This window comes from Cydia splendana, chromosome 11, assembly GCF_910591565.1.
Source record: "Cydia splendana chromosome 11, ilCydSple1.2, whole genome shotgun sequence".
Taxonomy (NCBI): domain Eukaryota; kingdom Metazoa; phylum Arthropoda; class Insecta; order Lepidoptera; family Tortricidae; genus Cydia; species Cydia splendana.
Window position 1 is genome coordinate 21277703 of NC_085970.1, and position 17255 is coordinate 21294957.

Sequence of the window (17255 nt, forward strand, 5' to 3'; positions counted from 1 at the left end):
TGAAGTGATTGGCCAGCAATATGCTGCATTACAAGTCCTTATGACACAAAAGTTAAAGTTTGTTATCAATTATCATTTATTGTAGGTACACGATCAGCAGAACCCTCTTCCCTTATCGTTGTTTACGCAGCTGAAACATTATAAATATGTCATTATCACAATATTTTTATAACGATTGCTACATCTACATCCTTTGCAAGTTGTGTTGATTTTTTGCCTAATCTTGTAGTAATAATAAAATATGACTAGAGAAAGCTTATTATGTAGCTGAAATAGACTCTAATTCTTATTTAAACTTTCCGTTTTGGGTCAAAAAGTCTTTTACAACTCTTATGAATTTTGCACCTCCTTTGCAGTCCTTTTTCCTTGGGCCACCTTTGATACACTTTGACTGTTGACTACTATTCAAGCATGGAGTTAGTATAAACACAAGCCTTTTTTAACATGTTCACTGCAATATGCAAAGTACGTATAATTACAAGTTACACTAATTGCCAATGAGTTAAAGGTAATTTTAGCTCAATATCTATAATCTGGAAAACCGATACTTTACTATTTTAAGTTTCGGTTTCATATGTAGGTATATCAAATAGTTTTAGTGAAAACTTGCTACAGACAAACCAAGACTATAAGTATCCCAGTTTATTAACCTTTCATACATAGATTCCAGATTATAGATATTGAGCTAAAATAACTTTTTCACTTCTCATGCTCAAAAAGTGCACCTTTATGTTGTGCGTAGACGACATAAAATCGCATTTTATTCTCTAGAGCATAAAGTAAAATCACCTATTACGACCCTTATTGACTTAGCAATAAAGTCCAAATTCTGCCATACAAACTGCCAGCCCTGCCGGCGCGCCCCCGACCGGCGCTCTCCCGATCGGCGTGCCCCGCGCCTCCGACCGGCCCAAGAACAATTTTCTTTAGTCTTGAATAAATACGTTAAAATAATCTAAAATATTAGATTTTTTGTAGATTTTCCTCGCAATCGAAGTGAAAAGCAGAGTGTACAACAAGGGCATAAATGTCCATTTTTACCCTCGTCTACTATTTTGGTCTTCGCTTCGCTCAGACCAAAAATTGCCTCGGGTAAAGATGGGTCACTTTATGCCCTTGTTGTACAATCTACTATTATGTCATTGTCTGATTGCAGAAAATTTAAATGATTCATTTTGATGTGTGGTCATGTGGTGGTCAATAATTGTGGGTTCAAACGTGGATTGTGCACATATAGAGCATAAAATATGCAAAAAGATGACTTAATATTCGATCAGTATCCATCTCAATATATGTACAAGAGAAGTGGTCAATCTTGGTACAGGCAGACTGCAATGATATGATGTACAATGTTTCACAAAATATATGATAACATTTTATTTGTAGTGTAGAGCCATAAAAGTTTTATGTGTAATCTAGACACGTGGCAGCATGTCAACCCAAGTTCAAAAGAAGATAATATATATTTCTCGAGAATGATATTATTACAAGTGACTGTATGAGCCATTAAAAACTATAGTTTATGGTTCTGCAGCATTTTCGCAACCCTAAGGCCGTTGTCAAGGTCACGGTCCGCCCCTCAATCTGACATTCGCGAATGACGTCTCAAACTCCCATTGGTCCGTCTCACGTGTACACATTCGCAAATTAACTTCAAGTTATCCCTAAAATACGCTGTCTCTTTCTAATTCGCTTCGATTTGAATTGCTGTTCCATTCGCGCGCGCATGCTCTTTTATTTTACCGAATTTAGAAGTTGGCCAAGTGAAAATGGAGCTTGAGTGGTGGTGATAAGGTTGGATTTTAATTGGCTGCGCAAGTTCGGAAGTATAAATTTGATGGTAAACTTAGTTCGAGAGTTTAGTTGATATCTAGATGGGGTACTGAGCGGATGTCAGTATCCGTATCTTGTCTATAATGATTGGGGTCCAAGTTTTAATTGGAAAACTTATATCTAACAAAGTTACCTGAAAAAAGATAAAAAGTATCTACCTTCTTCGCGTAAGTTTTGGACTGAAAAAATGTTGTTTTGACAATTCCGGAGTAGAGTTTGGTCAAGTTTTTTTTATGATATAAATTAGTGTCATAAAAGTTTTTCGTATATTTTTTCTGTGAGTAGGAATTGAGTAGCGTGACATATACGAGTATGTTTGAGTGAATAAACTGCGTCATGATAGTTTCAGAGCTTACCAAAGTGTCATACATAAAAAGTCATAATTTCTAATAGTCATAATACGTAAAAAAATCGCAGGAAATAAGGTTCAGAAGTCGTGAACATTTTGTGTCATAATATTTTTTTTGTGAATTTGTGTTGTAACAGTGTTATATAATGGCGTTAAGTTCGCTTAGTCCGTCGAACATGCTCGGCGAGCTTGGTCGGCTCGCGAATTGGTTGAAAGGCGACTGTGTGACGGATCAGGAGTATGCTGGGCTTGCTGTCACTGAAAAGGTAAGTATTATAACTTTAAAATAAACGAGAATAAAAATAATATTTGGGGACAATCCTTTAAAAATCGACTTAGCCCCAAACTGAGCAAATCATGTACATACTATACCCATAGTATGTACATGATAGGTACGCGATGATATACATACCTACTTATATCAGATAAACACATAGATGATATCAATAACTCAGGAACAAATATAGAGTATAGAGCCCGTCCGGTAAGCGCATCTCACAGTCTATCGAGGCTATACATAAATTCCCGTGACATAATTTCAGAGTGAAAAAATCGTGACATTTTTGTCAATGGTCAAGGATTACGGAAAAAACGCCGTAGCATGTGCTACGCCGCCTACGACGTAGCGTATGGTTACGACGGTTTTCCAAGTTCAATGTAATCATGGAGATATAAAATTGGAAATGAAATCCGGCTTAACGCCTAGGGGTGACAATTTGACATTGAATTAATGAAAGAACGTAAGTATGTACTTACTTACTTCTTATTCTTTGGTATCTAAAGCTCAGCTTTTAGATGACTAGCCTGAGGCACGTTCAGCAATAAGCAGGGTAATTGTTTTCTCACGAATATAAACAGAATTTTAATCAAGTTGTATTTGCATGGAAACTAGTCTTTCTTCACGACTTCGTGCGTATATTTTTATTTGAATTTAGCAAGGTCGAGAAATGTTTTCATTCGATCTCTGTATCAAAATAACAATATTTTTGTGTTAGTAGAATAAATCCAAAATTATTTGACATAAAAACCGACCTTGTTCCACAGTCAGCTCAATCAGGCTTGTGTTGTGGGTACTTGAATAGACTATACGTAATAGATACATTTATAAATACTTAAATACATATCAAACATAACTCAATTTAAAGATATTCGTAGTAAACACACAAATAATTGGTTCTTTACCGGGATTTGAACCCAGGATTACGAGCTTCAAAAATATTCTTCTTTAATTGTATCTTACAAAGGCGTTTGACTGCAAACACACACCCCTATTCCAAGAAACCAATATGAAATAAGCTCTAAAAAACATTTTTTGTAATTAATTATTCGTAATATTAAACATAAAAGTAAACTGGCACATATTTATTTTCTATTTCGTGAAGTTGTAAGGGATCAAAGGACTCCGGGTGTGCCGCAAGGGCCGTTACTAGGTAACAGACGGATGAGGTCATAGAAATGGGGACATTGTGGGTATCTGTCCCGATATTGCTGTAATAAAGCGTGTATCAAATATAAAAGGATGGTAAAGGCGTGTACACATGGTGGTTTCGTATTAAGTAGGCACATTAAACATATTAAAACGGTTCACTTACGTTTTTAAGAATCAAGAATCGAGCATTTTATTCGTGGTAAACTTAAAGCTAAGATTACATACAAAAGTATAACTAAAACTACAGATATTAATAAAATTAGTAAGCGTTAAGTTTACCACGAAAATGGGCTCGCCTCAGCATAATACTGACCCGAAAGTCAGCGCTGATCTTCCGGCGAGACCATTTTGTGTTTAACTGCTTATACAAACCTAGATATAGTATAATCCATAATTCATACAAAATAGAAGTCGCAGTTTTTTTAACAGTAAATTGCTTCCCTAAGAAAGCAATTATTAAAAAAGAATAAATCGTTTTCTGACGGGTTGGATGGCCTTGTTTTATCATAAATTAAAAAAAAAAAACAAAGCTGCTGATCAAGATTTTGCACTATTGTGCATTTTCCAATTGATAAAATTATCAGGGCTGACTGTACGTGTTTAGTAGCACAAGCAAAATAGCTTGACAAAAACAGAACCAACTTTACAAAAGGAAATTTAAGTTTGTTCTTCATTTTCATGTGATGACACATTTTGGAAAAGTCGGGAAACTGTGAACATGGTGTTTACAAAAGAGGTAATAAAACACAAATCTCGACCCACCTTTTTGAAGTCGATTTTTATCCTTCGCGTATGAAAATCTTTATTTACCTTAAAACTGGTATACATGTTATAAAAAATATATCTTAAAACTAAACTACAAAACACGTTATTAAGGTAGGTGTGATGCATTACGCAACCCCGCAGTGTCAAAAGGCCGCGGAACCACACTGGAACTTGACACCCTTCGGCCAGTAGTCCGCCTCCTTAGTAATGATTATAAGGCATGTACCTAATGTATCTATACATGATGATACGAAGCCAATAATCCGCGCACAAAACAAAGGCGCGGCGCGCTCATTCTTTCTTCCGTGAATCCGCGCCACGTAAACCTCTACAGAGTCTACACTATCGGCGGTGATCGTTGAAAGTATCATCGTCGCAAGATCATCCTGCGAGCATCCACACTATCGCCTGTAGTAGCAACCACCCGGCGATTCCCTTTGATGTGTGCCCAAAAACCGGCAACTAGCGGGTCGCAGGCGATGATAGACGATAACTGGCGGGGACTGCCGAGTATGCCCTCTACACTATCGTCCACGCCAGTCATCGTCTATCATCGCCGACAGTGTAGAGGAGCCATTATATATTATACGTATATTCTCGCGTTCTCCAGACGCGGTGGGTCGGGTTCTTCCAGCCTGTTGAACCGGATGCACACGTCGAGATACCACTTGAAGTGATATGTTTAGTTGTACACCTTTTCACGTCTCATGTTTTAATTACAATTTCTAAAGTAAGGACGCTAATCACGACGAATTCGTACATTTACCCGCTATTCCCTATCCTTATTGGATGCGCGTAATATTGCTGTCCCGCCCATAATGGCGGTCAACGCCACTGTGCGAGCGAGACAGCTGTATTATGCGACTGTACGGTTACCATCAGTTTGTCAGTGACATAAATGCCGTCGAGAACGTAATTTACTTTCTATACGTCCCGTTTGCACTAATATGCGAGTGCGAGCGAGATGTATAGAAAGTAAATTACGTTCTCGACGGCGTTTATGTCACTGACAAACTGATGGTATTAACCGTACTGATAAAATGAATATTCGCAGTAAAGTAAATAACCTACATAGAGTTATGTAACCAGAGTTAGTGAGTTATAGAGCCTATAACGCATTACGCGTTCAATATAATAACATCTTGAGGATGCTGTTGCGGCTGCCGAAGCAGTGTACTGTCTGTCTACTGTAGTGCGTCCGGCATGTTCGCCGAGGCGCGAATAGATGACTTTTTCGCCATTAGGCGGAAAAGAATCGCCTCCATGCTGAGGCGGATGCGCGGCAGCAGCAACAGTCTTCTCAGGGTGTTGGCCGAGCGCCTCGACTGCCCGATTACAAAGTTTTGGGTGGAGGTGGCCATTGGGAGAGCTAAATAGAGCATGGCAACCTGCGCTCCTCGTCTCGCAATAGCCACACATCTGCCAAATACTATTAGTTTTTAGTCATTAGTTTTTATTTTTATATTATAGTTTTCATTCGTTCTTTTATTTTTAGTAATTAACATAGTTTTTAATTTTATACCTACTAATAACGCTATTATGGATCAATGATCTGAAATAAACGATTTTTTTTCTTTTTTTTTTATATACATATATTTGACAGAGGGAATGTCACTTAAGACAAACTGACACTGCAATGGCGGACGGTTTGTAAGTGTGCGTGTAGACGAGTGATACCATGTAACACAAAATCTCCCCTAATGGTGAAACAATTATTTTTGAATATTGTCCTTGTTTTCAAATAAAAAAATAGGACAGTTTTACGTTAGACAATAAAAAAAGTGTGTACCTAACTGATTTTATAGGTCTTGAAAATGCGCATTGTTGCACAATTACTTTGTGCAAATATTATTTTCAATAGGTACTTAATGATATTTAGCATCGGAATGAAATCAGTTCATGTTTTTTTTAATTTATACATTTAACTTGAAACATATCTGGTTTTAAACAACAAATTAATATACATAACAAACAAACGTTAACCATCAAACATTCATGTAAGCGTCTTTAATCTCCTTATTAGGGAAATTACCACACCGAATTAGTTTAAAATGCACAATCAATAATTTAACTTTACCTAAATGATATATATAAATACATAATGATTTAATAAGAAGGGCATCAATTACCCTACTTTCGGGTAATTACCCTATTCAAATTACTGGTCACACTCCTGTTTTGCAATTTGATAATATATAAACAATGAAATATCGTGATTTTACGTACTCATTGATAAACCTAAGTATGAAAAGTTATTTTGTCACTTTTATTTCCTTCGATCGGTACAATTCTTGCAAGATTAAACTACGCATGCCGGCATATTTTATATTTTTCTTCGACAAGTTTACTTCAATGACGTTTCGATTCGACTGACGGCAAACTGGTGGATGAGGGCATAGACATAGTCATAAAACATGGTCTTCCATTCCCAGAGTGACACGGGCCTACGTCACAACAACATGGCCGCTATATATAGCGCTATCGCATATTATCATATAGCGCTGTCGCATGATGACGTAGGCCCGTGTCAGTTAGGTGACCTAGAAAAGACGGGAATGGAGTACCAGGCGGAGTATATTATTATACCATGGGCATAGAGATAGCTGTCAATGTGTGTGTGTCACGCGTAAATACTATGAAACTGGTGGATGATGGAATCACAGTTGTGTTTTAAGCGAAACTACGTCCGTAATATTCTAGGTCCATGGGTCCTACGTACACCTACTTGATCCTTTTAATTGATTCACAGTATCCCACACTACTAATCAAATTCAGCCGGACGTGAGCTCGCGCACCCACACGCCATTATAATTCAATTATACAATCATATTGATGAAGCGTCAATATTGATTGATGATGAAGTTGGCGATGGGAAAACTTTGCCTGCTAATTGGCCGATTCTTATTCCTTGTGGTTTCGATACGACCTTGATGATTGTCAACAGGTCATGTAATGACGCTACTGTCACTAATACTAGACAGTCAGTAGGTACTAAACGGTCGCCGTGGTCGAAACCGGCCAGGACAGTATGATGAATGACACGACTGTCATTGATTGTCGAGTTCGTATTGAGAGAAGATCATAACCGTAACAATATTAAATCAGAATGGGCCTCTAGTATTGCTTCATTTTGAAGATATTTATTTTCGTGAAAATGTAAATTAGTTGTGAAGGAGTTCTCAGGTATAATGTTTTAAATTTTCAGAATGTTTTTGTTTGTTTAAGAGTTCTTTTATCAGTGAAGTCAGGATGAATAAAATTCATCCTTTTTATTACCATCATCATTGTCAATTGGCGATGTTTTATACATGTGAATGAAGAACTCTAGTACCTACTAGAGTTAAACCAAGAAAAGTCTGCAGCGCTTTCCATAGCCCACGCAGTGCAATTGTTATTTATACGTCATGATTTCATTGAAGTTTGACGTTATAAATAACAGTAACTAACTAACTAACAGGCTTTTCTTGGTCTAACTCTATTAAATAAACTTTTTAAGCCTTATTTAACATGTCAAACATTGGTAGGTGGCCTTTTTCATAGTATTAGAAATTAGATAGGTATATGTAGACTATTGTCTACATTTGATAGAAAATAATTATTTTTCAAGCCAGCAATATTTGGCACGGTAGGGAATATTGAGGAAGTTTACGGTAACTAAAACCATTAAGATAGAAAGTATTTTAATTCATAAACAAAAAAATCGTACTGGAGATATTTTACACCGTATCAAATCAAATACATGCGCACAAACCTTTTGTATTACAAAACTGGATAGGTTTTGTAATAAAAAAGTTTCTTACCAGCCCTTTATTACGTTTGTATAATGAAAATGGACCTTAGATAAGACCCACATTTCCCGCTGAAAAGAAAATCCCTGTAAAGGTCTGGTCTGGGTATAAATTGCATGGGTGGAAACGTGTGCTGACATCGCCAATAACTTCGGGATTATTGGATGGTTCCGAATATTCGTACGAATTGAATTGGCGTAAAACCTAGAATGTTATATATTGCTATGTATTTTTATTGAGTAAAATAAATAACAAAATCTAAATCGGATCAACGGTAAAACGCTCGAATAATGGTTATATAATAGAATTGACTTTAAAATAAAAAAAAACTTGTATTGTGATGGGTATAAGAGTCCTAATTTGGCACGGATCGTGTGTCGACGTTGCCAATAAGGTCAGGATTTTTGGGTGGTTCGCAATATTCGGACGCCTATTAATTTCTACACAGTTGGAAGCTTCTGTAGTATTGAATATATGGTACAGAAACGGTTTTTTCAGTGATAAGGGATTAAGGGACCACACGACCATAAATGTTTTTTACCAGGGACCATCAACTGTTTGGAAGTTATTACCTACGTCGAATGAAGTCAGTGATAGCTAATGGAGTGGACTGTATGATGAACTGTACGGTTACCATCAGTTTGTCACTGACATAAACGCCGTCGAGAACGTAATTTACTTTCTATACATCTCGCTCGCACTCGTATATTAGTGCAAACGGGATGTATAGAAAGTAAATTACGTTCTCGACGGCGTTTATGTCAGTGACAAACTGATGGTAACCGTACTGATGATATAATGCAAACACGCAAATATTATAAATAATTTATTTAAGACAGAGCACAAGGCGGTGACAGGCAGACTGACATCGACAAGCAATCATTCAAAAAGTATACAAATTAAAAGTATAAAATAGGTCGCACGCCAGCCAGTCGCCAACAGTCAGCAAAAAGTCGTTCTATGTGGCTACCACCAGCTTGGCACTGACATAAACGCTAGCGTGAACGTAACTTACTTTCTAGTTTCTATGCATCTCGGTCGTACTGACATATTCAGTATATAGTGCGAACGAGATGTATAGAAAGTAAATTACGTAGACATTGGCTTATAAGGCCTGTGCCGAAATAAAACTGTAAATTTCAAACGGTTGTAATTTTATTTCTAAGCATGATGACGACGGCTTTCTTGACGTATTTAAAAGTCCTATTATTAGATTATATATTTTATTGCAAATAATTCTAGTTTTACGTAATGAGACGTTACACCGCTGAATAGAAGAGATCACTGAAATTTGGTCTGTTCCAAATGGCAAGAAAATTTTCAACATACTCCATGCTTGCTTTCGATACACTTAAAATAACCTCGTAGATTCGTGCATTTCATAATAACCAAGTACTAAATTTAGTAATTTGTCTCTTGAACAGAGGTCTCGAAGCGGCAGACCTCTAGGAACAAGACCCATCAGAAATATTGTTAATAGAATTTGCGCCCGCCCCCGCATGCCCGTCATATTTATCGTGAAAAATTGGGGTAAATATTCGGCTAAAGTGAAACGAACTATAAACAAAATACATAGTACTTAGATTCGTTCAAAAGTTAGGATAGCTAAAGTACCGAAAATTTGCGTTATTAATTTCTAGGCCAAGTCAAAAAGCAGACAATTTCCTTCGTACAAAAAGTCACATTTTTTAATAGACGATGAACAAAGTATGATCACCATACGACCTGCAGTGCCGTTCTCTCGACTGGGTTCAAATCAAGAGTGTATTAAAAGAGAAGGATAAAACAGCCAAAAAACTTTGACATATCCAGCATGTGTTGGGATGGTGCAGGCAAATATGAAAAACGGGTCCGTTAGTAGCTGTCACTGAATGCGTTAGGAAACAAGCTGCCTATCACTCCTACAGAAAATAGAATCATAATCAAGACTGATAATTATTTAAATTAAAAGTAGCTTTATATTATAGTAATCCTAAAATATCCAAAAATCCTTATCAAATGCATCAATTTTTCATTTGAAGATTACAGTCTTTTTTCGTACCACCCTTTATGTCAGTGACTCATGGTATGGGTAGGTACTGTTATAAATTCACGAAAACCGCGAATCACTTCAGGTGCTCTCAGTAGACATTAGCGTCCATATGTATTGAATATTCAAAGCACATACAGTTGCAATTAACCAAATGAAATTATGTCACAATTAAATTCGGTGCGTTCGCCACGTGTGACAGAGTCATCGTAATACCTATACGATGCCAAGTTGTCAGTACATTATACAGTCGGTAGCAGAAATTGTTACGCAGGACGGAGGGCCTTGCCAAGATGTCAATCGTTGATAAAAAACGCTAATCGAAACGTAAATAATGTATGGAAATGGTTTCGTGACCTTTCGTAGCATCTGTTATCACAACACATTTCTACTTTTCGTTTGTCGTTGGTTGATGTACGATTGTCATATCAGTATTTCGCTTTAGAGAAAAAATTCGGATTTTATGGCTCGTCTACACGATGGGCCAGCGCCGGCCACTCCAAGGGACGCATTTATATATGCGTTAGAGGGGGCAAGTGATATTGCTATCTCATTCTACCGCATGGCTGCGTCGCTTGGAGTGGCCGGCGCTGGCCCATCGTGTAGAGGAGCCATTTCTGTCATTAGAAAATGATACAATTTTGTACCCAAAACCTGTTTAACGTTTCAAGGTAACTCCAGATCCAGAGAGCTATTTAATGACATGAAACATTTTCTAATTACTACTTATAATGAGAAAAGCAGAATTTAAATATTTATACAAGAGGACCCCATTACGTGGCAATTAAAAGTTGTAAGAGATGCCAGTGCGACGATTTGAGGAAAAGTGGGACGTCTTATTCGGCATTAATGTCTACCAAGATAGCTAAAATTTAAAGACTGTGCAAGACGATAGCAGTTTGTAAAACATTCTGCGATTTAGCCATCGTGATATATTCATTTGTAAAGCTGTAATCCTATTACGCGAGTGTTAGCACAAAAACGTAAAAAAAAAACATTGTAATCCTATACAGGGTGGAACATTTCTAGAGACTGAGCTGAAAGGATAGTGTTATCTAAGTGATCTACAATCGAGTTATTATAATCGTAAAGCCGGATTAAAAAGTACAACAAAATCATTAAAATGAATTATTTTTATATCGGTGACAACCCTACCACTGCAAAGTTATTTACATTTGAAATTGACACATGTCATTAACTTGACTTTACATTCGATGCTCGGCTCTAGGTACTTGCTAGGGTTGAAACATACAGATATTTTAGCACCAATGTTCAACAAACCGTATCTCAAAAACGGTTAGAAATATTAACATGATTAATAAGTGAAAAATAAAGTACGTAGCCTGAACAATTCCCCGTTTGCGTAAAAGTCCTTCGTTCTGTTCCACCCAATATAATATTCGACAATACATAGCTGCTCGAATTAAAGTTATTTGTAGATCACTTTAGCGACGTATTAGGCTCATACAAATTCTAATTAGTATGTTAAAAAAAGTATTTAATGAAACTTTAATCAATCACAATTGATACATGATTTTGATTAAATAAACGTGATTGCGTACTTTGTCAATCGGTTCATCAATCTAATTCTGACTATTCTGAGATTAACAGTCTTTATTCATCACGAAACAATGGTGTTCCGGATATTTAGCACGCCTGTGCGCGGAGCCAAAGCTAACACGTAGAGGCCCTTTTGACAGTTTAATGAGATGTAAGAGGTTTATTGAACAATAAGCTAATTAAAGTACATTATTATTACAAGACCCATCGTGGGCAAAACCTTGAGGAGGTTTGTATGCCGATGGGGAGTTCGAGAAAATAACATGACAATATACATATATATCTTATACTAATTAAAATTCTTAATATATGTGACTAAAGAGTGTGAGTGTGAGAGTTCATGGAATCTAAAATGAACTAGGTTATTGAGTGAAAGCGATGGACTAATGTTAAATACAGTCTTTATTCCTGACGAGTGTTGGATGCTGGTAATTTTCCTTGATTTCATATTTTCCCCGTCACTGTTTATTTTCGAGGGAAATACTTTATGTACACAATTGAGAAAAGTAATTTCGTCACAGACAATGACAAAGGGACTGTTGTTTTTATTTGAGTATTTTATTGTTTTATTAAGCCTAAGTATGTTAAATTAAGCCTCTTTGTCTTTGACTATATTAACAGGGCCCAAAAATGTCCTAGTGGAGCATGCCATTAAAGCAAATTAAGAAAAAAAAGATAAGGGAACATACCTATACTACGTGACCCATTTTTTACCCCCCTCTCTCCCCTCGGTGTCCGTCTGCACTAAACGTTAAGACACCCCCCCTCCTCTAGTTTTTACGTAGTTTTCGTACTCGTACGTTAAATTCAACAAATACAAATACAACAAATACTCGTTGAGCCAAGTTAATAGGTAACAGGTTCACTAGTGACTAGGTACTAGTACTATGCACAGTTGCATTTTACACGAACTTCATGTCCCCAGTATTGACAGATAATATCGGAATTGAATCCAAATAATATTACTATTAATACTCGAATATATAAAATATATAGATTACAACGGTTAGACTCACTTGTATTTTTAGTCGCTATTGGCGACATGTTTCTGGCACGTCGAGGGTCCATCCTCAGCCTCGAGTGCTCGCGCCTCGTGCACGCCTGCACGGCGGCTGCCCGAAACATGTCAAAAATACAAGTGAGTTTAACCGTTGTGATCTAAATATTTTATGAATGAATGAATGAATAATATGTCTCACGAAAGTTTATTTCGATAACTCGAATACATCTTTTAAAGATTTTAAAAGATGTATTCTACTAAAGAATTCAAGCGCAAACGACTTGTACAATAAAGATAAGAATACAAATGGCTACCTTGCTCTGAATAATGCCGCGACAACGCAACGCTCACTAACAAGACCCCAGGCGCTGCATCCTTTACAAGAAGCTTATAAATAAACTGGAAATCGCACATGTGAGAATAATTTGAAGGTTGTTGACCATGCCATGGCAAAAATTCTAAGAGAGAAAATATTGCATGGGTGATTCCTTGAAAACGCGGAGTTATAACGTGCGTCCAAAAAAGTGCGGATTTGTAGGTGGAGTGGACCTCAAAGGACCCACTGCAAATATCGAAAATGAAAAGCTATATATACCTGCCTGTCTACTGCCGTTAAAAAGGGGGAAAAGTATACAGTACCTACTTATATGAATAGGTATATGTGTGACATAATACAAGGCCACATTTCCTCCTTAAATATTAGTTCTACCTGTAATATCCAGTCGGTTTATAAGCTTCTTGGTTCTCTTAATTGGAGACAACCTCGGTACCTACCACCAACTATTTAAACTAACGAGAAACTTGACGAGAATGTCTCGGTCTTGATTGCATCGAAGTTTAGTGCTATGCTGAAGTTTGCAGCTTATAGCTGTGCAGGTGCGGCTTTTAAACCAAAGGGCGGGGGTTATTTACAGCCCTGCTCTCTTTTGGAACTCATGTACGGAATATTACTAGTTTTGATGATATACGCTATAAGCTGCAAAAGTTCATACCCACTTTATGAATGGAATTTATAGCTGGATGTTCCCGTTGCTTTACGTGTGGGAAAATATAATGAGTATATATATAGCTAAATAAAATCAAATGAATGTTGTGAATTTCCCAAAAACCTTCTCGAGACTTTACGTATAAAAAGACCCTTAATAAGGTTTCTCGACCCTCAGGGGATCCCTACACGCAGGTTGAAATATACTGGATTGTTAGGGCTTGCAAATATTCGAAACTTTCAGGTATTCGAATATTCGACTTTTTCTGACGACATATTCGAATATTCGAATAATTATTCGAATATTATAAAAAATAAGAAAAAGAACGATAAATCGGTTTATTATCGTTTTATTCAAAAGCTTTTTTCACATATTGCTAAAACTAATGATATTTTGCAGAAATTAACTAGATTTTATCATCCTACTATGAGATGCCCACATTTATAAAAACAAGTAAAACGCCAAAATAAGACGTAAGTATTCAATATTTCTAGATAAAACTTTTATTATAAATGCGTCGTTGCGTGAAATAATATAACTTTAACCATCCAAACACCTAGGTATGTAAGATATTTTTTTAGTAGGTAATTATTTTTTGATTTAAATTAACTTGTAGTCACTCAGAAGCCTGTACCTAATTCCATTGTATTTTGAATCTTTATTGACTTTGTTTGTTTTGGCAAGTTTTTATTCCTAAAGGTCGACTTAATTATATAATATTGGAATATTTAAGGGAAAAAGTTAGTTGACTACTGGGTGGACTATTCGTTAGCTAAAGGTGCATAGTTAGATTACCTAGTTGGGCAGGTTTGGTATGATCAAATTTGAGAATTGCGATAAGTGCGGGCAAGGTTTAGTCTTCAAAAAATCGCTTAACGCACGCTTGCACTGAATAAACAGAATGACCCTTTATAACTTAAAACTTACGCACCGTAAAAATAACATACTTTTTGATTTCGTTTTCTTTCAAATTGTTTGTTTCACTGTATTCACGAAGTCTATCGAGAGGAATACAGTAAAAATATTATTTCCTTCGTATTTGGGTACCTATCGTTCCTCATTCACTGTAAATACCCGGAAAATACACAGAAACTGTAACTACAGCGGATGAAATAGATTTTTTATACTAATAAAAAATATTCGAATATTCGAAACCTGAGCGGCCGAATATTCGAATATCAAAACAGGTCGAATATTCGACAAATTCGAATATTCGAATATTCGAATTGCAAGCCCTATGGATTGTTGAAATAATCTACAACATTGATCGAACTCGCAAAAATAAAATGACAAGAGCAAGGCCGAGAATAAATGTCGTTATTCGAAGCCGAGCCTAATAAATGTCATTTCGCCGCCCTATTATTTCACCTTCAGCGGAAATTACGTAAAATGCCTAGAGCTAAGCCTTGATGTAGAAAAATCGTTATTGTTAGAAGTTACGAAGAGAAAAATTCAGATACCTACCCGTAGGTTGATAATGACGTACTTACCTAAGGGCTACTTGCACAATCCCACTAACCCGAGGTTACGCGGTTAAACTGTCAACCAAGTGTCAAATTGTACTGGTAACCATGGTAACTCCAGGTTTAAGCGGTAAACCCCGGTTTAGTGGAATGGTGCAAGTGGCGCTAAGACTATTTAGGTAAGTAGTGGTACTGTGAGCTTTATGAACCTAGTGCTTTGTCCTCAAGATTTATTATTCTTTACCATGCCGGCCATCTTGAATTTGAAAGGATAACGCTCGCTTAAACATTTTACTGTCCCGGTTACTGGAGGAAATTTAAATAGGTGCTTGAATATTTATTGATCTTACTGTAGTTATCAAAGCATTGGATGGATTAACGGGGGCAGTGGAAGGGTTGGGCAAGTGAATCGAAGATGTAAAAGAGTTCATTAGAATCTGTATTGTTGGTTTCAGAATTCAAGAGCCATTAAAACGGCTCGGGCTGGTATGTAGTCGCTATCAGATATATCAGAGCAGCCAAGTTGTTCACAAATATCTGAACAAAGCCTTTGTTATCAAGACGTTAAAGTACACGTTCGCATACTTTTGAGCATCTTGACTGCTCCGAAATATCTGAGGGCGACTGTATTTATTTATTCTTGGCAACTCGAACTCTGTTACTTATTTATACGCGTTTATCTTCCATATTTTTCTTATATGCCCTAAGTATGATAAAAACCCAATTTCACAGCTGAACAAAGTTATAAAATAACGGAGGCATGTAGCAATGTCCATTCCGATATAACGTCCAAGTTCTCTTGTAAGAACTGGGTCGGCACTGAATTTCTACTTACGTAAGGCTGCGCTCCGGTCCGGGCGACTACAAAAGTGTTCAAATATAAAATTTGCCTATTTCGTGATATGTTTGAGTATGCATTTTGCTTATTGTTTACGGTACAAACGGTTTGAAAACTATTTGGTAATTTTTCTAAACCTATTCCATGACTACAACGGTGGCATGCCACACCAGCACCCGCCGCATACTCTATTTGCTCTACGGCTCACATACAATCCCTTTATAGGATACCGCTAATTTTAAGTAAAAGAAAGTGTGTCTTCTTATTCGTAAAACTATTTAAGCAACCTCTTATAAACCTCTGTTTTTGATCTCTTTCTAACAAACAGACATATCAAAATGACGCATAGAGAGATATAGAGACAAACGATTATAAACAGTTTCTTCGATTGGAACTATTTCTCTCTAATAATAAGACTAATTTCTTCGTATTTGTGACACATATTTATGATATCAGTGATGTCACGGGCGACCTGTCTCTTGTTTAACTAGTATATGACGTAACATAACGCCTAATTTCGCGGACCTGGGTATGTACTGCGGTTGTTATGTGATATAATATGCTTTGTGTTGAGTGTGCTGTAATATTTTAGGGCCAGTATTATTCATACATGGGTGACCCTTTGAGCTTAATCAACTACGTAGTTGAAATCAACAAATATTCTCCCGTTTTAATTTTTTTTTTGTTTTAGCGTTAACACCGCCTGCTGTCTGCCTCTATCTTCAATCAATTGTTTTCCTTGAAGCTGGATCTTGCTCTGAGGTGTGCAATAAAGAGTATTCTATTCTATTTTGATTCCGCATCGTCCAAACATCGCTTTATTGGAAAGGCACATTGCGCTTTATGTATCCCTTGGGAGCCCTATAAGTTTCAGGGATACATTGATGTACCATCGTGAACACTGTGAACTGACAATTCGTCAACCTTATTGAAAAGACACAAGGTTCGTATTAGTAAATTTTGTCCGAGATGGACATTAAAGGCTTTACTCGTCTCTCGGGCTCCGTATCCGAGATTGAATCTCGTTGATGCCTCGCTCTATTCTATATTAGTAATACCTAGTCTTAACTGACTAGTTTGCGCAACCTTGACGATCGTCTTGGTGATTGGTGGGTGGTAATTTAAATCTCAGCTCCCATATCCTCTTTAGACGAATCACGAAATGGACGAACTCCGTAATGATGAATCGCGAAATGGACGAACTCCGTAGTGACG

General features: G+C 36.8%; 1 protein-coding gene across 1 annotated transcript in view; it reads left to right on the top strand.

Annotated features, from left to right (window-relative positions):
* Window positions 1-2297: 2297 nt before the first annotated feature.
* The window catches only part of LOC134794847 (myotubularin-related protein 6), a 96193-nt gene continuing 81235 nt past the window's right edge, over window positions 2298-17255 (top strand). Inside the window, exon 1 of the mRNA XM_063766646.1 lies at window positions 2298-2448. Within this exon, the coding sequence (XP_063622716.1) occupies window positions 2329-2448 (120 nt within the window). The 5' untranslated portion in view covers window positions 2298-2328. The remainder of the gene's footprint in view (window positions 2449-17255) is intronic.